This window comes from Gallinula chloropus (assembly GCF_964237585.1).
Source record: "Gallinula chloropus genome assembly, chromosome: 1".
NCBI lineage: Eukaryota > Metazoa > Chordata > Aves > Gruiformes > Rallidae > Gallinula > Gallinula chloropus.
Window position 1 is genome coordinate 99,729,309 of NC_140085.1, and position 23,263 is coordinate 99,752,571.

Below are 23,263 nucleotides of genomic sequence, written 5' to 3' on the forward strand. Positions count from 1 at the left end.
CCATAGTAGGGTAGAAAAGTTAACTGAGATTCAAATATTCACATCAAATGTCCTATCTAGTTCTGCTATACTCTGCTATCAAGGGCATTCTGGAGTATTTTGTAGATATGAGGAAATCTGCAAAGAAAAAAAAACAAGACTATAAAATGTTAAAATACTAGAGAGCATTATACTGGCATATTACCTTTCACTAAAGCAAGAGTTTTACAAATATTCCGTAACCCTTATTCACTCTTGCTGAAGCAAGCAAATTTCAAATGTTCTTTCATAAAAAGAATCAAACCAAAAGACATGATCAAGTCATCCAACAATTAATGGCAGGCATGAGTTAATATCAAATAGTTATGAACTCTCATGCTCTCAGTTTAATACCAGTTCTGGGAAATACATCCTGCCAGTTTATGGTTGATGGAAGTACAAGCAGGAGGAAATATACGTACTTCCTAAAAAGAATATCGCATCTAAGAGGTTCATTATGATTAGCTTTCACGTGGCATGAACATTTATGGAAATCAGAACTCCAAATAGCCTGAAAATGCTTTTAAGGAAATTTCAATGATCTCTAAAAGTTGCAGCTTTCAGTACTTGCTGCTGATTCAATTCTACTCAGTCCAGAAACAGACAAGAACTACAATTCAAAATGTAGAGAGGTAACTACTATCCTATACATATATTCAATGATAACACTTTTTAACACATTTAAGAATCTCTAAGCAAATGTTTATTTTGCCAGCAAAAGGAGTGAGAAAAAAGGAAAGGAAAAAAGCTATTGCCACTTTCCCATTCAAAGTTTAAAAGCAAAGTTACCTTGTATCAGAACACACTTCAAGATTAATCTTTGCCTAATTAGTCGCACAGTCCCTTACCCCTCCCCCCTGCCACCAATGGTACCAGTGTGTACCTGGACTATTATCTACGGGGGGAAAAAAAAGCATAATTGTATTTTACAGTTTGTTGTACATGATGTTTCTTTGTGATTTAAAACTACAGCATCATAAAGCTAACACAAAAAATTAATCATTTCTACTGAACAGGACGAGCGGGGCAAGAAAAATAAATGTTACTCTTTTTCTCAGTGACAGCAATTGTTCTGTCTCATTATTTAAAAAATAAAGCAAAGAAACAAAAGTATTCAAACCTACTGACAAGAACATGCTACTGAAATTCTGCACTGATCTCTTATCTTGCCACTTACTCAAATGTTTCAACTGCAGTTTTCTAGAATACGCACTCTGAAAGAGAGACATCCCAACCAGCCCCAGCACTGAACCATTTTTAATGGCTCCATTTTGAACACGTACTTTTAAAAAACTTTAAGGGAAGAAGTAATTCAGAAGTAGAAGCGCAAATGCTCGCCACCTGCCCTATTTCCTGGAACACCGTACCAACAATATATGTTAAGTATAATACATATGTAAAGGTCATACTATTTTGCTGTTTCAAAGACAATACTACTGTGCTCAGTACACAGATCTGTAGAAATGCTTTACCTAAAGCAGTTTATAAGCCTGTTACATTCTGTAGTATGAATTCATGCTCCAACTCTAATTAAGTCATTACTAAAAAAGATAGTCTTAATTTGCTAACTCTTTGCTACAATATTCAAACCACTACTTTAAGCAAAATCACGGCTGAAAGTGTCATGCTTTTCTTCTTCCTTTTTCCAAAATGCTTCCTCAGTCATCCACTTTTACAATACACCTCTGTGTGGTCTTCCTACTCAACCCTGTTATATTTAAGCTACTACGCCTATTATGGTTTTCCCTATGCTGTCACCCTTAAAAGCAGCAGGTTTTATTCACCTCTGAACACAGCTAAACCAACCCAGGGAATCCTGTTCTTGATGCAGAGCATAGTGTTTTCACATTTATAGACTAGAGACTGTGAGTAACTAAAACCTGTAACTGAGCACCATCACGGGTTACTTAAGTATACAAACACTGAAAAGTGGAAATTCACATTCAAGCCTACCTATTCATAAACCCACTGCTCCTGCTCTGCCATGACCCACAGCCTCTGGCCAGAAGGTTTCCCTTTCCCTGAACTTGTCCATGTTACCCAAGAATGTTTTAGTTTTTAAGAATCAGCAGCCAATGTGACACTCTGCTTAGGTGTAGTCAAAGAACCCATCAAACATAATAAAGTACATAAGAAACTATCTGCTGTCTGCCAGAACAACCACTACTATCTCTTTCAAAACTGAATATATGTAGAGTCTTAAGTCCAAAGTAATGCTGGGAAAGAGGAAATGCTCTTAGAGAAGAACAGCATGTTATTAAGAAATAACAACTTCAGTTTCATGCTAGCAGAATAAACTTTTACTTAGAAATTCAGAGATTCAGACAAAAAGAGGAAAACACTTTGTCTAGACAGGATACATTCTTGAAAATGCAGATTAGAAAACGCACCATAATTCCAGAAATGCTCTCTAGTGCATTATCATTGTGCAACCCACAAAGCATCAATGCTGTAGCTTGAAGCAGTTATTCTGCATACAGGACATACTCTCCTGGCTACTGTAAGCTCCAGAATAGACTGTATAAAGAACTCTTGGTAATGGTATGTGTGTTCTTTGGTGGCTGTCCCTCTGTACCAAAGATAGTGGCAGCTAAATTGGGTTACTCTGAGTTAAGAGTAGACCCCTTAATTTTTTTGTGTGTGCATTGGGAAAAACTTGAGATTGCAGCAAGCTGACACCAATACTAATAAAAACCACAGATGCCTAAAAGCCTCTGCTACTAAATAAATCTTCTGGCATTCCCTTCTTCTAGAAATAGTATCTGACTGTGTACTGTCATGCTTCTGCTCGCTATTTCCTCTGAATAAGTACCAGACCAGTTGCAATGTTTGAAAGGGTGAGAACGATACATTTAATGAATTTCAATTTCCCTACCTTACAGACACCTCATCATTTCTATTTCTCACCTCATCATCTCACCTGTCCCAAAGATTTTGGCTGCAGCAGTCACAGTACAGTGAATAGCACACTCTTCCCTGGGAAATCCCCATCTCTCCTTTACTCCAGAATATCCAGTTTAGGGCTTGAAGATGCTATCAGTCATCTTTTCAAATAACAAAGACCTTGATTTTTTACAACAGAATCAATGCCAGACAAAAAGTTGAATTTATATGAACACTACAGGATTTTAAAATAATCACCTGAATCGGCAAACATTTTGGGTGTCAGCCTTTTTTCTACAACTGAGGTCTAGAAGCTCACTTTAGAAAAGTAAAAATAAACCCTTGTTTAAATATCCAACTCTAGAGGCTGTAGCATCTTTTCCTGCACAGAGATGAAAAAGCGCAAGTCAAAGCATGAGGTGCTCTTTTGCTACCTAAAGTTTCTGACCTATAAGAAAGTATTCCATTATCATTTTCCCACAAGAAGAATGGAAATCTGTATTAAATACAGATCAGTTGCATCAGGATACACAAACTTAAAAAAAACAATTTGTAGTTCTTTTATTGGTTAACAAATTATACATCACCTAAGATCAGCTCTTCCTATCCAGATGCTTTTGAGAAGCAAAAAAACTAACACTGCTGACACTGAATGTTGAGGTCGTAGATTCCTACTGAAGATGTTCTGCTATTCACAGTACTGGTGCTGTTACAACCAAGCCACAGTTGGAAAAAGCATGATGTTACTTACACTCCATGGAAGAGAACAACAAGTTTAGAAAAAAAACAAGCACTTTTTTTTTCTATCTTAAAAGACAATACTGGTTATCCCCTTTGAGATTCCTTCTTAAGACAAACATATACAATTGATGGTTTTACTCTTTTTTTAGACAACAGCTGCAGTTCATTTGGTAACTATAAAATACTTAGCTTCATTAAGGATGTACAAGACAGACAGCAGATTGAGATCAATTACCCAAAACTGTTTCTTACTGAAAGCATTTTTCATACACAATGACAAGATGGATTTCTTCTCACCAGACTGATGGAGCACAGGTTGAGCTGAAGCCCCCAAAGAAGGCCTTTGTTCATTATCAGGAGAGGACAATAATGAAGTTGAAGGAGGACTTTCTGTTGACGATGATGTTGAAGGAGCCTGGGCTGACATTGTAGAAGAGGAAGATGATGGAAGTTGCTCAGAACCATCTACTTCCATTGCAGTTTCTGATTCTGTACTAGGTGGCACGTTATTAGTAGAAGGAGCATCTGTCCGATTAGTCCCACCTTTGATTGAAAAATAAAGAAAAAAGAAAAGAAAAAGAAAAACAAGAACCCAAAGGTAAACTTACTCTGTCTCTAAAGATCCCTTTGCAATACCATTCGTATAGCAAGCAGTTCTTCAGACCACGCTAAAAACTTCTTGTTTACACTTCCGAATGACTGATACTCAAGGCCTGTACATCTGGTATAAACATACTGTTGTAATTATTATTCTTGGAAAGAAGGAAATCACCTCTGGACCGTGATCTTCCTCGTCCTCGATTGCTTTGTGCAACTTCACTAGCTTCTTCAAACCATCTTGACAGCATATCTGACATCCTCTGCATTAGAGAGACATTAGGACTTTGCTCCCCTGTAAAACAAGTAATGCTAAAGTTTTACATACAACTTTACAGCAGCACTCATTTTCCACCATTCCTTTTCCCATTAAAAAAACCAAAATGCCTGCATCATAAGCTGTGTAACTAGCAATGCCCTGAATCACCTCCTGTATTTAGCACAACAGTCCAGCAAGAATTGCCAGCTGGACATGGCATAGCATAACTAAATCTTTCCTCCTTTTCTGCTTTGCAATCACCTGCAGCTTTTGTAGATGTGACATTGTAAATTTCTGTCATTGTTTTAAATGCTGGTTGAGTAAGTTACAAAAGCCTAGCTTTTTATGTTTTTCAGCTAATTATGTAATAACCCATTTTATCATGCAACAATGGAAGAGCAGAAAGACTAACATAAAATTAGCATATGATGCTTTTAATATTTCCAAAAGGGTTCTTCATAACTTAGATTTTCCTCATAAGCACAATTTAATAAAATCAGAAAGTTCTTTTAAGGGGTTTTGTTGTTTTCCATTTTGGATCAAGTGACAGGATTGCAAAGCCACTCAAGCAGCAAAACCTTCAACATACTTTATCTCAATGTAATTAAAACCATTTTATTCTTAATTTATTTCTAGTTTTACCATATATAAGGAAAAAAGTATTAAGAGAGAGAATAAGAGAAAACTCCATCTGTAAAGGTGGAAATAGAATCTAAAGAGTTTTTGTATTCTGTGAATTTTTTGGTGGGTTTTTTTTTCGGTTGGTTGGTTGATTTGGGTTTTTTTTTCTGTTGTTTTTTTTTTAACACATTGGCATCTTCCAATAGAAGAACATCTGCCAGCACTGGATCATTCCACTCACACTGAAGTAAGAGTTTCTGCTGGCCCTTTGGAAGTACGTGATGTTTAAGCAACTTTTGGAAAAGTTTCCTTATTGAAAACCTTAAGAAAGAGAATCTCTGGGAAATTCAATTACTTATCAAATGATATATGTGAAAGATATTTTAATAACCTGCATACAAAAGCTAACACTGAAAGCCTAGAGCGTACTTGGGAAGAGCATGTATAGCGTGAACATGCCTCTCCAATCGCAGTGCTGCTACCTGCACTGATGTAAAAAGAGAGACTAATCGAATATCTGGAGCAACTCCCTATCTTTCAGGACTGCATATAATCTTCACTGCTAGGGTATCAATTGAATATATCATCACTAGACCTTGCTTTTAGATTATTTAAACCATATTATTGGGAGCGGAGAAGGGAAGGAGAATATACCAACCCAACTACCCCCAAAAAATTGTGCCACTCAATCTGTCCCCAATGCCCTTGTCTATCCCTCATTTCTACCCTACAGAACTTTCACGTCCCCTTCGATCCTTCATTCCCTGCCTGCACACCCTAGGCAGAGGAGCACTGACCTCAACAGCTTAAAACACAGAAAACGGAATGCAACAGCTGAAGAAAACAGACAGAAGGTGGTTAATGATGGGAAGACAGGAAAATCAACAGTTCACAGTAATGTAGCTATACTCAGTTACTGTACAGTTGTGTCAAATAATGCACAGTAAGGATACTGAAGCTTTGTTTTGAGAAAACAAAAATCTAGCCCATGTCTATAGCGGAGAGTTGTACTGGAGGAGCCCTTTACTCAGGCTTTATTTTCTCCCCAGTAAATTTACTGGATATTACAGGGGAATGACAGTGAGAAGATGCTTAGCCAAAAAAGAATTCCCCTAAAAAGTAACTTGGTGCAAGGGCAAAGCTGCAACAAGTTTTGATGGGAAAGACCTGCAACAAAAACAATAGCAATAGAGTCCCTAATATGAGGAGATATACAACTAAAGCCTGTGGAATGAAAGCATTAAGCAAGCAGAAAGTAAAACTTAGTAATAAAACTCTGTGATATTAGAAGGCACATGATGAAACTAAGAGAGCAATTTAAAAGAAAGGAATGAAAGAATTCCTTCACACAGCAGGCACTGAACTTGCAGAGGTTTTTGCCATAGGAAATACTATCAATATGTTCAAAAAGGGATTACAGAAAGTCACAGGCAATAAAGCTGCATGCAGATGCTAAAGGAACAGAAGGGAACGTACGCTCTGAAGTTTCTAATACGGTAGTTCTCAGTGGGGGAGCAAGGGCAACAGACCATGGTGATGGGCTCATGTTCCCTCCCTAAACAGCATCAGACACTATTATTCTAGTTTGGAGAGTTGGGAAGATGAGAAAACCAAAACAGAAAAGTTAGGCAGAAAAGGGAGGCAGATTTAAGGGAAACAGAACAAATACTTGCAAAACTGACAGGTTGTGTGGGTAAACAGAAACACACCATTAGCTGAAGAGTGAGATGAGCAACAAAGCATCTTCTGCCCTGCTTTGGTACCCCATTTTCTGACACTAAAGCATAGCTTTGGAAACACTCTATCTACTGTAATTGAGTAATGTATTACGAACATGAAAATCATTATGTGTGTTTTGTTAAAAAAAGTGAGGAACAATATTAGAATCCTACTGATTGGAATTACAGTCCTCTCACATAACTCATCACAGAGCATTTAATTTGTAACTGTAACTGCATGTGAGGCTTGGCTACAAAAAGGGAAATACATAATTATGTTAGTACATGACCAATGACAATGAAGTAAGGTCCCCTTGATTTACATCAGCCTAAATGAGGCAACACATTTTTTTGTGATAAGAATATTTTCAATTTAGATATTTTCTTAAAAATCACTGTAGAATAGTTGTTCTGGTTAAATTCTAAGAAAACCATCTTAAGACCTGGCTGATTCTTAAAAAATGGACAGTTTAATCTGAAGCACTTGCAAATTTTGGGAATATTTAAGAAAAATTGGAAGATAAACCCCAAACCAAACAACAGCAACAAAAAAGGCCAGAACAATACAGATGAAGAGAGACACCCATCCCCCTCCACAACTGCAGATGCTTTACCATCTCTTTCTCGTTCACTCTCAGGCCTTGCTCTCGGTCCAGTATCTGACCAGTCCCCTCTCAGTCTCAAACGTTTAACAGGAGGTTGCCGTAACTAGGGAGGGAAGAGGAGGGAAAAAAAAGGGGAAAAAAGGGAATAAAAGCATTACAAAGCTATTTATTTTGGACAGTACAAAATTCTCAGTCTAAAATACAAATGCAGTATTTATACCTCTGTTTTCTTAAATTACACAGATCTGTATCTGTCACTAAAAAAAGGAATGTCAGCCATACGTTCAGATCAAGGATGCTAAGCACAACACTGTATCGATAGAAGGCAACAGTTTTATCTACACAGAAGTTCAACAGTAAATCAATGACTCTAAGAACTAATGTAGCCTTTATTTTATGCAATACTAACTTTACTATGGTAATTGAGGCTTTCTATACCTAATAATAATTACAGTTTTCCAGAATTCAGCCTGAATTCTGCAACAATATTCACGTCCTCATGTTAAAAAGTATACAGCAGCTTCAGTTCAATGAAATGTGGATTTGCAAAAAGCAAAAGGAAAAAACAATTCAGGCATCAACAAAACAAATTTTATGAAACTAAACCAAACCTGTGGTTTGGCTGGGGGTTTTTTTAGATAATGCAGGGATTTTTTTTGAGCAGGAATTATAAAACAAGTATTATATAGGTGGTGTTACTTCCAGAAACCTGAAAAGACATAGCTCGTGTTTTGAACATGCAGAAGGTTAGTTCAGAGCTTGAAATTATGTGTATTGGTCAGATATTTCTGGCTTAAAAACCAAACAGGTGAATAGTTGTGCTAACAATTTTAAATTCAATGCAAAACCCCTGCCACGAAAGCATATTAAAAGTGTTAACTTTTAGGAGCCAGAAGATTCAGGAAGAAAGCTTCACATTCCTTCTACTCTGTACAACTTAAAGCCAGGCTGAAATAAAAATAGCATTTCAGTAAAATCATCCGGCAAGAAGAGATTACAGTACATATTCTGTGCCTAACAAAGAGGAGAATACACAGGATCTGTTACTAACAGGTGGTCTCAAGCTTCTCTCTCTCTAATCACTGGGCAGTTGATTCTCCACAAAAATTACTTATCATCAAATTAACATTACACAGAAGAAAGGGGAAAGTGCAGAACTATTCATTCATCATGTGATTTTTCTGGATTCTTCTTTGATTTCTCCTGCCTCAGTGAGGTGACAGTATAACTCAGCGGGACATTCTTCCTCAGTCCTACAAAACCTACACCCCCTCTGATTGACACTATTTGCACCAGTAATGGCAGTTGGTGGCCCAGTAAATACAGCCTGGTTATTGCTAGTAAAGGCCACAGGCTTAACAGGAAGCTAAGAGCAGAAGCCTCATGCTTTGTCTGGTTTTCACTTGCTTGGAGTTTCTTTTAGCTCATTTAGCTGCAGCCGCAGTTGTCTTATCAGCCAGTTTGCTTTAGTTTTGCTGAGATTTGCATAAATCTGTGCCATACAACCTCTTGGTAACGGTTCCGATACACACAGGCACACCAGCTAGCTAAACTGTGTGAGGAAGAGCGTCGTGTACAGCAGATATCCTGCAGGTCTGGACACAGGAGGATACCAGAGACACCTCAGCAACCAACCCAACCCATGGCTGTTAACTGTAAAGGCTGAACTGAAACAACTGTTTTAGGGCTCACCACAAGACAAAGAACAAGCACTAAAAGCAAACACATTTGAGTCTGCCAATATGGCATGGGTTTTGCATCTTAATAAAAACATAAAATTGGCCTCCAAGCAGACTCTTAAGAAAAAGTCATATGTCTCCCAGCAAAGAGGAGGAAGAAACCACCATCACTGTCACCACCATCATCCTCCCAGTGAAGACAGGAGGACACTGACAATTAATTGTAAACTCTGGAGGCCCCTGTTTCAGGCTAAAGGTAATGATCTTAGGATACAGAGGAGCTTGTGAAACAGTAAGCATAATGCCAGAAAAAAAAAAAAAAAGGAGCCAATGGCAGGGGGAGAGACATATAACTTCACTGTAGATAAAGAGATGTGTTTTGTATTGATCAGACAATTTAGATGGAAAGTGTCCACATCATTATAGCTGAGCTGACAATAAATAACTGCTTGTGTTTTACATATACCACTAAAACTTTTTACTACTAGTCAGTAGCAGCGTCTGTCCTCCTGGATCTAAATATTTTGTACCCCATCATCTTTGTCATTGAATGATAACTTTTAACAAAGAGTATTTATAATTGCTATCAGTGTATACTTTTGGTGGCATGGCAAACAACAGAGAATATACCTCAAGAGTGACCTGTTACTCCCGTTTGTCTTTAACCCATAGATAGCTTCTCAACTTTACAAGAGGGAAACCAGACAAGAAAGAGAACCAGAGTGACAAAATACTGTAAACATTTTAAATAAAAAACAGTGGTTTGCAAGTTTGCAAATTTTGGAACACAGTCTACTTGTCACATCTCAATCTATTAAGAGCAGCGTTAATTTCAGATTAATTTAGAGGGAAAATCAACTGATCTAAGTCTCACAAGAAACAAATATGGAACGTGAAAACAGATTATCTTAATCACTTGCCTCTTCCCGTCTCTCTTCAGAAGAAGGAACTTTAAGTTCTCGTGCTGTGTCATCCTTGGGATCAAACAAGTATATGTAATCTGAAGAGTAGCTAACAAGGATCTCTTGACCATCTTCACTGTAACATAGAGACGTTACTCTGCAGGATTTGTTATTGAGATGAGGAGGAACAAAACGTGCCACCATTCCAACAGTGCCTCTACCAGCATAATTGCCTGTATAAAAAAAACCCCAAACAAACAACCAAAAAAGGTGGGGAGAGAGAAGTGACATTTATTACTGCAAGTTTTCAAAAGCTTCAGTATCCTATTTAACATCCAACAAAAGATGATCAGAAAAAAGCTAAGTATCCTATAGCTTCTGCACTAACTTGGATTTGAATAGTGACATACCAGATCGTACCAGTATTATATATTTTTGTTTAAAAACAGTATGTATAATTTAAAAAAAGGAAATGCACACACATGAATGTAGCTATATGTAACCATATATGACATACCCAGCACATAATGGTGAGTAGATGCTATCTGTCAAAGGCAGTACACATGGAAATTTTGAAACCTAAGAACATTTACACAGTAATGCAAATCTGTACCTATGCATAAAATGGAAAGAAATTTATTATATGAAACTTTGAAAATTTAGGATATACATCTCCTCTTACTAATCACTAATTAAAAACTATTAATTTTTCTTCTTTGAGACACAAGAATACAGTAACTTGGAAACTTACCATGCTTCCCTGACAATTCACCTCCATTTCATACAGTAAAACAATCTTAAAAAACTTGTGAGCAGATAAAATTTACCTACAAGAAGATCTAACACTGAGAAAAAGATTGTACCAAAAGCTCATAGTTTACCATGTAACTGTTTCCCACATGGCATATCTGTTGTGCCTTATTATGTGCAACAGTCCATCCTTGACCTCAAAAAAGTTCAAGTTAGCCTCTCACAATACATAAGGACAGAAAGTTTTACACGAAATTCAATGCAAATCCACATAACCCCAAAACAAACCACAGAACACTATCACAATATATCCAGAAGAATTAGTGTCTTCAAAATTTTGTCTTTCCCCTCCTTTACTCTGTAGGCCTACATACCCAAATTCATTACAATACAAGAGCAGGTACATAGTACCTTTCAATCAACGCCCCTTCCCCTGAACCTGTTCTGACAGAATTTTGCTGACCACTGTGATGAAACAGAGAGATCTTATAAAAGGGTAGCCTGATGAGATGGGTATGTTTATGTTTATTGAGTAATATTTACTGCTTCCTTTCTCCTCCGTCACAATCATTAAATGCTGCAGAAAATTACAGATTTTGTGGCACCGATTACTTGCATGAATGTGTAGGCACAGCTATATATTTCAATTCATATGTATCCAAACACACACTGATCGTGCACTGTAAGAGATACACAAGAACTACATAACACACTCTTACTTGTCACCTGCCATTTTTGAACAAAATCCCTAGGTAAGCATCTGAACCATGCTAGCTTTCACTTAAAGGATTTGCAGCTTTTCAGCAAAATTATGATATAGTATATTGCACAATATATGAAAAGATATGCACAATATATGCAAAGATAAGCATACTGCATGACATTATCGAGTCCATAAGGTCCCTTCCCATAAGAAGCAACACGGAGTACAAGAAGATAAGAACTTGATTAAATTCAGGTGGACCACGGAAAGCTGTAATTACTGGCTTTTTGGAAATCATGAAATCACATGTATCAAGACTAAAGAGGCAGCATAACAAAAGGTCTTTTTCTGCATTCAGTACAGAACCTGTTTTAAGATGAAGAGATTAAGTTTACTTATTCAAAGATTTCTGTATTAACAAATGCTAGAGTGAATTGCCCCTATTGTTACAAAGCATAATTCTTGGAGAAGCAAGCAAGACTGAGTATTATGCTTCAGTCATTCACTGCCTACTTTGAAAAAAGAACCTGGAATTGGAGCTGCAAATGACTAGAAAAGCTTACAGTAAGGTATGGTTCCCACCTGTTGCTCTTGTACCAAGCATTCGCCGATCATATATTCTCACTGAGCTATCAGAACAACCCACGGCAAGATAGTAGGGGATTGGTGGACAGATAGCAACAGAAGTGGCAGCACGCCGGCAGTTTATTAAAATATCCTGGAACAAACAAAAATACAGCATTCAGATAATGCTCTGAACATTTATGTATAATTCTATGTTTTACTTCAGGACACAGGTCCATTAATCAAGGAGGTTTTGAGAAAACTAGGTCTGGCCCTGTGAAGATAGATTGTAAGTATGTCAAACAGAAAAGCCACTGCAGAGAATGAGCACTATTAGAGAAAGAAATGTAACAGAAGATCAACTTAAAAAAAAAAAAAAAAAAGAAACAACAAAAAACCCAAACAAACAAAAAAACAAGCAAAACAAACCACAGGAACAAACATTTAACAATAGATAAACATAACAACTACAGCTTTATAAACTAGCTTGCAGTTGCACCTTGGATTTTCCTATGGAAACACAGATAACTGTGGAGTCAGAAGAGCACTAAATGGACAGAAACCATCTAAATTAATTTAAAGGATTAGAGTAGATTTCAACTACAAGCAGATAATTGGATAGAGGAAAAAAAAGAGAAAAACCCCCTAGGATTGGTAAATATGCTAAAGCAGAAGAAAATTAATTGAGAGTAGCAATACAATTGTCAGTTTTTCTCCAGTTGAATATTAAAACTGTTTCTGAAATCCAAACATAGTGGACACCACCAAAATCTTACCTTCTAGGGAGAAATACACCAGCGACTAGTTAATCTGGTATAATTCATTATCAAATCTTTTCTTACGGAGGCACAAAAGACGCTGAAGAAAAATCAGGCTGCAGATGATTTTCAAGACTTATGTCTTGCCCCCAACCCTGCACTCTATAGTAACTAATGCAAACCAGTCCAAGAGATTCAATTTCAACATAGAACCTTTTCTATCATATCTGAAGCCTCACACCAAACTTCAGAAACTAAAACATCCTAAAGGAGATATTAAAATAAAATAACTTTAAAAAAAAAAAGAATGAATGAAAGAAAAAAGACTCCCCAAACTTTTTTTTTTGTTTCTTGGGAAACATGTTGTCATCTCCACCACCGACCCTGAAATCTATTATTTCTAAAAGCCTTACCAGAATTCATATCCTATGTTTGTATGATGTACAGCTCTACATTTAGGTCATCTTTATTAAAAGATTTCACTCTTACATCTTTACAATCTTCCTTTGTGCAACTTGTTTTGATTCGAGTATCAAACCATCTTACAGTGCCATCTTCACCACAAGAGAGGAAAGTATAGGGATCATTTGGTACTGTCATTATCTGCAGCAAAAAAAAAAGTTAGAAAATAAGAGCATCATTATCTTGAACAGCAAAGACTGACACAACCATGAATCGACTTTCTACTGAAATAAAGAGGAAAATTGAAAAACTGCTAATGTTTCTTCATTTTCAAGAAAAGGTTTGAACTGAAGTTAAAAAACCTGTAGAATGTCATGTAAGATTAAATATAGGTCAAAGCTTACAGCTTTTTCTATTATCTTTTAATAAGCAACATACATTTACTGCAATCGGTTTTCAGATAAGAAATCAATTTGCTGCAGTAATTCAACAGAAGCTCAGTTTATTTTCTATGGAGTAATAGAAGACAGTAAAAATACAAAGCCCTCAGAAGTTGGAACGACATGGAAATACTAGATTGATTTTATTCCCATTGGGCCATTCCTTCAGTCCCCTGAAGCAACCAGACATATTAAAACCTGTTACTAACCTGCTCCCTCAATGCATTTATTTCTTTATTTTACTTTTTAGGAAAGCTCTGTATTGTAGCATTTTCCTGACCTCAACCCTGCTCAAACTGGGAAAGGCTCAGATAGACTCTCCCATATATGGCTTCATTCAAGAGGGCCTCCTTAAGACAAAACAAAATGGCAAGCAACTATAAAGTAAACCCTGAATTCTACAGGTCAATGAACGCGCACAAAATGTCATGCTCTTACATGCTGTCCTTTAAATATAAAACAGAGAACATCATAGAAACTAGCAATATTTTTCTTTTCCTTCAATACTGCTACTATCAGTGACTTCAAAAAAAATGTACAAAAACTAGAAAAAAAATCAATAATAGTGTAATAAGCTAATTCAATAAAGAGGAAATGAGTGATTCTGTACCACTTTGTGTGTAATGACTTATTTTCCCCTCCAACCTCAACTCTTAATACCAATAACCTGTGGGTATCTGTAAATCTCTCTACCTAAAATGGGATTACAGAACTAATCTCTGCAAGATTCAGCATTTCTTCTTGTAATGCTCAGTACATTAACTGAGATGTGTTGTGCTAAATCTTACTGCTGAAAAACAAGTTCAACAGACCAAGGTTTTAATGTCAATGGAAAAATAAACTTCTGAACCATGACTATAATTTTTTAATGCTAGCATAGCATATTGAAAAGAGTGATTTTCACCACATATTAACTCAAAATGATTTTATTAGTGTAGTTATAGAAGCCAGCAATCATCCTTCAAGCCACTAAATCCTTCCAGCATTTTTGCTGTATTTCAATGCACAGCTTGCGTTGAAAACATTTACTTTATTCCAAGAATGTTGCTGAATGTGGTACAACACAGCCAGCTCTTATTTCTGGTAGCTGTATGATTTTATTTTTTTTGTTGTTAACACTGATACTATTTCACAGTATACTCCCAATGGCCCAGTACAAACTTCCACTTGCACATGCCAATTTTTTATGCCTGGTGTTTAAAAACATACTAAGCATTTTACGAGCACTAAATGGAGAAAGGGAGAAGCTTAGACTCCAATAATTAAAACTCACTGTTACAATATTTAAATTCAACAAGTACATATTATATATACAAAATCCTATTTTTATAATTAAAAAAACCCTTTTCTATTTATCTTTAAAAATATATAGCTATACGATCATTTTACTGTATTGAAAATACGAAGGTAAGAGTTGTACATAAAAGTACATTCTCTTTCTGAAATGCAATTAACATGAAAGGCAATAAAGAAAAGCAGAATTCAAGCAAGAGCTAAACCAAACTTGTAATGGCCTTGTATAAACAACAAATTCTCCAAAAAAATGTTTCAAGAAATACTCTCTCCCTTTCCACTTGTTCTATTCTCTCCCAGAATTAAGCACAGTTGTTTCCACAGTTCACAGCAATCCACAGGAATTTGCACATTTCTCCGTTTCAATAGATGTTTGTGTAGTGTCTTGAACTGTCACAAACTCCAAGTTTAAAGCATTGTATAAATTCAAACCACACTCAGAATTAGTACCTCAGGGGCAGATGATGTTAGCTTTTGTTATTTAGAGAATCCAGTGAGTCAAAGTTCTATATTTAATGCAATGATGTGGTTCCATAGAGCCAGGCAGTAATGTCACGATATTTTGAAATTATCTTCCCACTCCAGAAGCCTCTCAGTGACAAAGTTGCATTATGTCAGAAGCTGAATCTCAGCTATTTGCTTTAAAAACTCTACTATTTACTCTTAGTATATTTCCATATGCCATGGTGCTCTCAAAAAAATCTGCTGTGTCACACAACAATACAGGCTTTTAACGTTCAACCATCAGGTTTAAGCCACAGCAACAGAATTTATAAAAATACCTCACAAAATGTTTTATAAACTTCTTATTCTGGAGGCTTTTTGAAGAGAGCTCAAATTTAGCTATGTTAAACCTCTGCGCAAAACAGGCTAAGAAAAATAACTTCAAAAGAAGACATAGCTGTTAAAATAGTGAACATCCCATAGGGGTTTTGACATCACTTCTGTTAACTGTGTTAAAAACAGTCTAAACAATCAAAACAGTATCACATTACTGTCATTCAAAATAACAGTAATGCCCTCTTGTTAACATTATTTGCTGAATTAAAGTCAACCTCAAAAATCACAACCATTTTGACTGTGCAAAATAGTAGTAAAATGTCCATACTATCTTCAACTAATGATTTGGAAGAAGTTTAGTATGTTCTGTACAGCTACTTACTGCTCAGTTATATTCATTCTATATAGGCAATAATAAAACTTGTGTCCTGATTTGCTAGACCATTGACTTCTCCATATTTCTTCTAAAATATTTTTCAAACTCTCAGTGTTTTGACAAGTTTAATTTGTTGTTATCTATCAAATTCATATTTATCATCTAGTTTAGTGGCTTGCAATGTGTGTGCCATGATTACTGATGAGAAAACAACACCTTACAAAGACAAAACCAGCATCTCATAGTACAGGTTACAAGTGTTATGTTCTAGCCTCCTTTACTCCTGACCCACAAGCACAACTGGGCAACCGCTTCCATTGCACTTTCACAGTTTGATCACTGGTTTGCAGCACCACCTGCTGTCAGTCACTTCAGTTAACCAATCACACTGGCTGGTCAACCCAAGCTCAGGCAGATCGAAACTTTAGATTGCCACGGTGACTCTTCATGAGGACTTCTTCTATGAGGCCACCAACTCTTCCATTTGCAGCACTCTGAGCAGCCCAGCACACGATGCCAAACCCACTATTCCAATGGTAGTTTCATAGCACTACCTTCATGTCTCTCCAGCACAGTATCCATAACCATTCTCCTACTCCCAAGTTCAATAATGTTTTATATAATACTCACAGCTAGCTACCCAGGAAACAGAGGTACCACCTGAGCCAGTTACTGGCTGCTCTTCAAGCCTGCAGCCAGCCAGCAAGGGGAGGGGCTCTTATTTCCCCAAGAAATCACAGTGCAATGGTTGGACAAAATCTCTCCCCAACAGGGACACTTCAGCTTTAAGAAACAGCATCTTGGTCTCCAGATGTTCTTACGGAAGGGCAAGTTTTATTTGAGACACAGAGAACATCCAATCAACTTGCAGAATCCACAGACTAGCCTACAGGCTACTATATATAGTAAGCTTCGGTGAGAACTGAGGCAGTTCAAGCTTCTGACTGGGGCCATAAAGACTGGTGCTATTCAAAGGAAACATTTTCTCAATCAAAACAAATCTGAAAATAAAAGCAGATGATTCAAGCCTGGGATCCAAAACTATGTTTTGCAAAACCGAAAATACAGCCTTGTATTAAAACCAGGCAAAACCCAACCCAACCCGACCCCACAGATCCCAGAAACAGAGCAGATACCTCAAGGTTCACTCAACTGACCTACAAAGTTACCCTGCAGAGAGGAAGTGTTTCACAGAATCACAAGGTTGGAAGAGACCTTTGAAGATCATCGAGTCCTACCATTCCCATCCTATGCTAAACCAGATCCCTAAGTACCTCATCTACCCTTTTTTTGAACACATCCAGGGAAGGGGACTCAACCCCCTCCCTGGGCAGCCTGTTCCAGGCCCTGACAACTCTTTCAGTAAAAATTTTTTTTCTAATATCCAATCTAAACCTGCCCTGGCACAGCTTCATGCCATTTCCCCTTGTTCTATCTTCTGTCACCTGGCTGAAGAGACCATCGCCCACCTCTCTACAACCTCCCTTCAGGTAGTTGTAGGTGGTGATAAGGTCTCCCCTCAGCCTCCTCTTCTCCAGGCTAAACATCCCCAGCTCCCTCAGCCGTTCCTCATATGATTTGCCCTCCAGCCCCTTCACCAGCCTGGTTGCCCTTCTCTGCACAAAGGTTTGTGACAAAACCTTTAACAGAACATACAACCATAGTGACAACCATAAGGATACTTTTACTACATGATAAAAAATGAATTCTAGTAGTAATTCAGCCATTTTCTTTTCTCACACAACCTTTCATACCCTACAATTTTTTAACAGAGATTTTAAAATATTTTGCTCACCTAATATACAAAGAAAGACATTTTAAAGCCTGCTATGAAATCTAAGCTAAATAGGTAAGAAAGAGATCAATAATTTTGGATTTTTTTTCCTTTGTGTGTGTACTGTGGTGTTAAACAAAAGAAAATCAAAAAATCTGGCATATTTATAACCTTTATCTATTTTAAGCACAGTAAGTTTTGCAAGCATAAGATTTTAATGTCGATAAACCAAATAATAGATAAATGTCTGATTATCTTCATAATTTAAGTTACGCTTTTCTTCTCATTTGCCTATTTACCTGAACATATCTTCCAAGGGAGGATCAAAAGCACTGGCTCTAAATTTACACATACAGAGTTAACTAGAATCCAAAATAGAGAAGTCGCCCAAGACTATAAATACCTTCCTCAGGTTATCTTAGTCATGCATGTTGAAATAACCTTTTTTTAGAAGGATTTAAATTCTGAAAAAAGACATTAAACTGTTGAGAAGTTGGGGAGGTGGGGTGGCATAAAAATGAAAAAGCAAAACATAACCTCTGTCACCAACCCCCAACCTACATCAGAAAGAAATTCACAGCACAATTTAAATAAGTTTTCCTTTGTAGAAGATTCTTTCAGTCAAGGTGTACTCAGCTGTTATATTTGCAAAGAAACTGCAGTGACAGTACCTTTTGAAATGTCCTACATTTAATTTAGACAATATCTTTCTCTTTTAAAGCCTCATCTAAACAAAAAAATTTAATTATCCAAAAAGCAAGAACGAAGGCTTTTTAACTCTCACTGAAATAAAACTTTCATCACTCTGGTTAAAATCTTGGCCAACAATACAAGAAAACACGTATTCTACCCATCTTAAAATTATCACATATTTCTATGAGGTACCTCATAGGTAGTTCCATAGTGGCACGTGTACTGGCATTGCCTGTTGGTCTCCGCATCTTGTTCAACATTAGTGTAAAAAATCACTCCGTCCCCGGAACAAGATACAATCTGTTTGTCATTGGTGCACGGCAAGAACTTTGCACTAAAAATATTGGCCCTGTGTCCTGAGCGAATAGTTGTTAAAACCTGTGAAGGGAGAAAGGAAAAGTAAGGGTGTGTATCAGGTTAGTATTTTCACAGCAAATAAAAGGATAGGAAAACAACACAGGCTCTAGTACTATAAAACATCCGTTATGTGCAGGCTGCCAGTAACCTACAGCTTAAAGACCAGAACAGAGAAGCCATCTTCACACCAAACCCCTTCTATGAACAACGGTGTTCCACAAGAGACGTTTGTTCTTCACTTAAGCACTTGCACAAAGTAGTCTGCAAAATGAAAGGACTGGAATACAGCTGCCTCCTTTTGTTTCTAAAATTCTAGTTTTTATCAGGTTGCTCAAAGTAAAAGCTTAGTCAAGGGTGATAGCGCAGCCAGTCAGCGTGTCAGTGAGGAGAGATTTAGAAGATCTGGAATATTGTGGGTCAAGAAGTATAACACATTGCAATCCAAGTCAACCTTATATAGACTATAAAAAATTGATGCCACTCCTAAAATAAACTCACTTTAAAAAGGGGAACTGAAGTTTATAAGAATGTATATTTTGAAACCAGTCAAAAAAACCCATTTAAGAGCATGATTACAGGGCAATAAACTAAGACTTGACTTAGTCTCAATGAAATGTCATTAATCTACAATACAGCAGAGAAGCATATAATTTACTTCACCATCACGGTTGGTTTTAAGCACTGTGATGACTCTTCATATTTCCTACATACTTATTAGTCTATCAAAACTGAAAAACCCCTCCATATGCTTTCCTGTGCACGACTGAACATTCTATTCTTACCTTATTTCTCCCATCTGCAGGATTTAAACCAAACTGCAGTTTCACTGCTACTAATAGGAAAAAGGCACTTACCAAGTTGTTTATAGTGTGAAAATTACTTCCAAATTTCCACTCAATTAACTTAATCAAAGAAAATGTTATGCAAATGAAGTTGCTGTCAGTGATCGCTCATGCCTAATATCTTATAAGAGCTATTTCACACCTTTGAAAATTCACACACCCACCCCCAAAGATGCACATTCTGAAAGATACACAAGGCATAATATTTTAAAAACTCAAAATCAGGAGATACAATCCATTTCACTTTATTTCCATGCATCTGTCTCTTCATTTAGATTCATTTGTTCAGATTTCTGCATTTTACTGAAAACTTCAAACCCCAGACATTCAAAAGAGATGAATGGAGTAGCTTAATACTTGTCACATAGAGGGAGCAACTGAGAAGTAGTCCATAAAGTACCCTTAGTTGAGATGACAGTTAAAGACGTTGCCTATCAATCCCACCTCTGATCTTACGTTATTGCTACTGTGAAAGAAATATTTTTGTCCTGACATGAAATATTTCTCATCTCAGTACTAATAAAATAATAATAATAAAAAATAATTAACTTAGGGGCTTCTCTACCATCTTGACAGTTCCCCACCACTTCTTCCTTATTGCTGAATAAAAGCACACAGGCCATTCTCTCACCAAATTACACGTGTCTCTTACTTTCCCCCCTTTTTCTCACAAATCACAACATAATGCCCTTGCTTTTTACGCAATCAATAGCCAGCTTACTCTAATCTTCTGTTTCTGTTTTCCCCATCTGCAGTTCCCAAGTTAGACATGGAGATCTACATGTGATGATTGCCCTCAAACCTCAAAAACCTCAGATTTTTCTTTCCCTCCCTTCTCTCCTCTGTGGTAATTGAAACAGCACTCAGAAATATATACAGCTACACATTTTCAGCAAAGAGCTTTCTCACAGGCTGATCTAACGTACTCGGGCCTGCCCTCAATTTCCTGACTATATTGCACAGTGTTGCAATAAAAAGTATTAAAGCATTACAGCATTTATTATATGCAGAAGATTTCCCATGTCCTTCTTGACATGCATGGTACATCTTTTCTATTCTGGTTCTTACACTGCCCTAGAGAGGGGGGAAAGAGGCCTAAGAAGTTGCTGGTGCCCATGAGAAAATGCAATACACACATTCAACTCCCAAAAGTCTACTGTTAGCTACACAGAGTAGAACAGTACCACCACCATACTCCACTGGAGCATTTTACTACCACTATGTAACAGGCTACAAATACTGAATGACTAAAAAAAAGGGAAAGAGAGGGAAAAAAGAATTTCAGATGTTCTTCAAGTACTTGACTCGCTGTACTAACTCAGGCAACCTCATAACTTTGCAATCGTTTAAGTAATACATTACACAGAGATATCAATCAAAGAGGCAGCAAATTCAAGAATTCAAGTTCCATCTCTTAAAAGCACAGGTTGTATTTCTGGAATGGGATTATCAATTCATGCAGCGATCCAGAAGCTTGCATATGAGCTCCTACCTTAACAGTATAAATACTTTCCTCCAAGAAAGTACAATTTCTCGGAAGCTACTCTGTCATCTTCTTTAAACTTGAAATTTTTTAAGTTCCACATCCAAATGGAAACTATTTATGATAAAAAGAAAAACAAAAAATAACCACGATAATAGCTAATCCAACATTTTTAAAGTTACAGTGAAAACTAGAACCAGTTTTAAAAGTGGTTTCCTTTCCACTCTGTCCTACTTTTCAAACGATGATTGTTGAAACAAATGCAAGTCAAATATGAGTGGGCTACTAAGCCTTTCAGGATGTAGTTAATTTAGGGTTTCCATTCAAGATGCTCAATACAGCATCACTTACAATCCAGCCTTTTCAATAGTACCTCCTTTGAAGAGGTCAAACCTGCTTTAGAAGCAAAGGAAAGCAAACCTGATGGCATCTCATCCTAAAGTGAAAAATAGCAAATCCTGACTCTAGAAAAGCTGTAAGCCTTCAGCCCCACTGAGCATCTGCCAAAGCTTCCCATGCACCTCCTCAAGTTAGCTGAATCCTCTCTCTCCCAGAAGGCAAATCAGGCTAAAGATTCAAAAATCCTGAGCACATTTGCTCATAAGAATCCTGTCTTCACACTGGTATTAGCTGAGAGAAGTCTCAGGTTTCATTTAAAGGCTTTGAAAACTGAGTGTTCAACCAGATATAAACACATGAATTCCCATCTTTTTGTACTATACTTGCAGCAAGTAAACCTCTAGCTCCAACTAAATTCTCACCCCACCCAACTCTCAGTAATGTGATGCCTAAAATAAATAAAATGAGGAAGAAAAGATCCACAAGAATTCTTCTCAGTCATCCCAAAGTATATATAAAGTGCTCCTCCTTTTGATTTAGACTTGCAATTAATATAAGAAATCACAGTAACACATTTCTCCTCTCAAATGCGCAAGCACTATAAACATGTAACTTATTGAAACTTGAGAAAAAATATTTAGAAAAACTTCTCTCTCCAAGACACAGTAACAATTAACATCTGCATCTGCTCATACATAACACAAAATTGAGTGACTTACATTACAATAAATAAGAGTTAAACAAGATTAAATGCTTCCTAATGTGGTTTAACCCCACACAACAACTAAGCATGACCCCCACCACTAACTCAATTCCCCCCTTGGTTGGATGGGTGAAGAGAATTAGAAGAGAAAGTGAGAACACTCATGGGTTGAGATAAAGACAGTTTAATAGGTAAAGCAAAAGCCGTGTGCACAAGCAAGCATGACGAGGAATTCCTTCCCCACTTCCCATGGGCAGGCAGGTATTCAGCCATCTCCAGGGAAGCCGGGCTCCGTCAGATATGTAAGTTATTTAGGAAGACAAACATCATCACTCTGAACGTGTCCTCCCATCCTTCCTTCCTTCTTCCCCAGCTTCATATATTGAGCATGACGTTACACGGGATGTAGTATCCCTTTGGTCAGTTGGAGTCAGCTGTCCCAGCTGTATCCCCCCGGCTCAACACCTTGTGCATCCCCAGCCCAGTGGCTGCTGGGGCAATGTGAGAAACAGCAAGGGCCTCGGCTCTGTGTGAGCGCTGCTCAGCAGTAACAACATCCCTGTGTTTTCACCACTGTTGTCAGCACAAATCCAAAACATAGCCCCATGAAGTAAATATCCAGCCCAAATGAGCACACTTCCCCATTAAGTTAGATATTTTACAAACCCAGAAGACTATATGATAGCTGAAGTCTATTAATGCTACTCTAGCTAACTCGTAACAGAAAATACAGTTATACGAATATCTGCCAAGATGACAAAATTACAGTAGAGTTCTGGTACCAACAGCAATTTGCTCACTTTTCCTGTATTGATTCCGTTACTCAAGCCAGAGAAAATAAGCTAACACAACTGTAACAGTCATTAAAATTTGCATCTCTAGTACAATTCAGGAACACTAATTAAGTCTTCTTGCTAGTACCTGCTGTTCTATAATTGCAGTTGCATATATTGAGTGAAAAGTAAAAGTAATTTTTTTTAAAA

The 23,263-nt window shown here is 37.1% G+C and overlaps 1 protein-coding gene across 5 annotated transcripts in view; it reads right to left on the minus strand.

Annotated features, from left to right (window-relative positions):
* Window positions 1-23,263, minus strand: part of DCAF6 (DDB1 and CUL4 associated factor 6) — a 91,288-nt gene that overhangs the window by 41,779 nt on the left and 26,246 nt on the right. For all 5 annotated transcript variants that reach the window (XM_084269899.1, XM_084269900.1, XM_084269898.1 and 2 more), the window contains exons 4-10: window positions 18,749-18,934; window positions 13,288-13,401; window positions 12,059-12,194; window positions 10,042-10,256; window positions 7,452-7,545; window positions 4,415-4,534; window positions 3,940-4,185 (exon numbers count right to left, since the gene is read on the minus strand). In XM_084269899.1, the coding sequence (XP_084126025.1) occupies window positions 3,940-4,185; window positions 4,415-4,534; window positions 7,452-7,545; window positions 10,042-10,256; window positions 12,059-12,194; window positions 13,288-13,401; window positions 18,749-18,934 (1,111 nt within the window). The remainder of the gene's footprint in view (window positions 1-3,939; window positions 4,186-4,414; window positions 4,535-7,451; window positions 7,546-10,041; window positions 10,257-12,058; window positions 12,195-13,287; window positions 13,402-18,748; window positions 18,935-23,263) is intronic.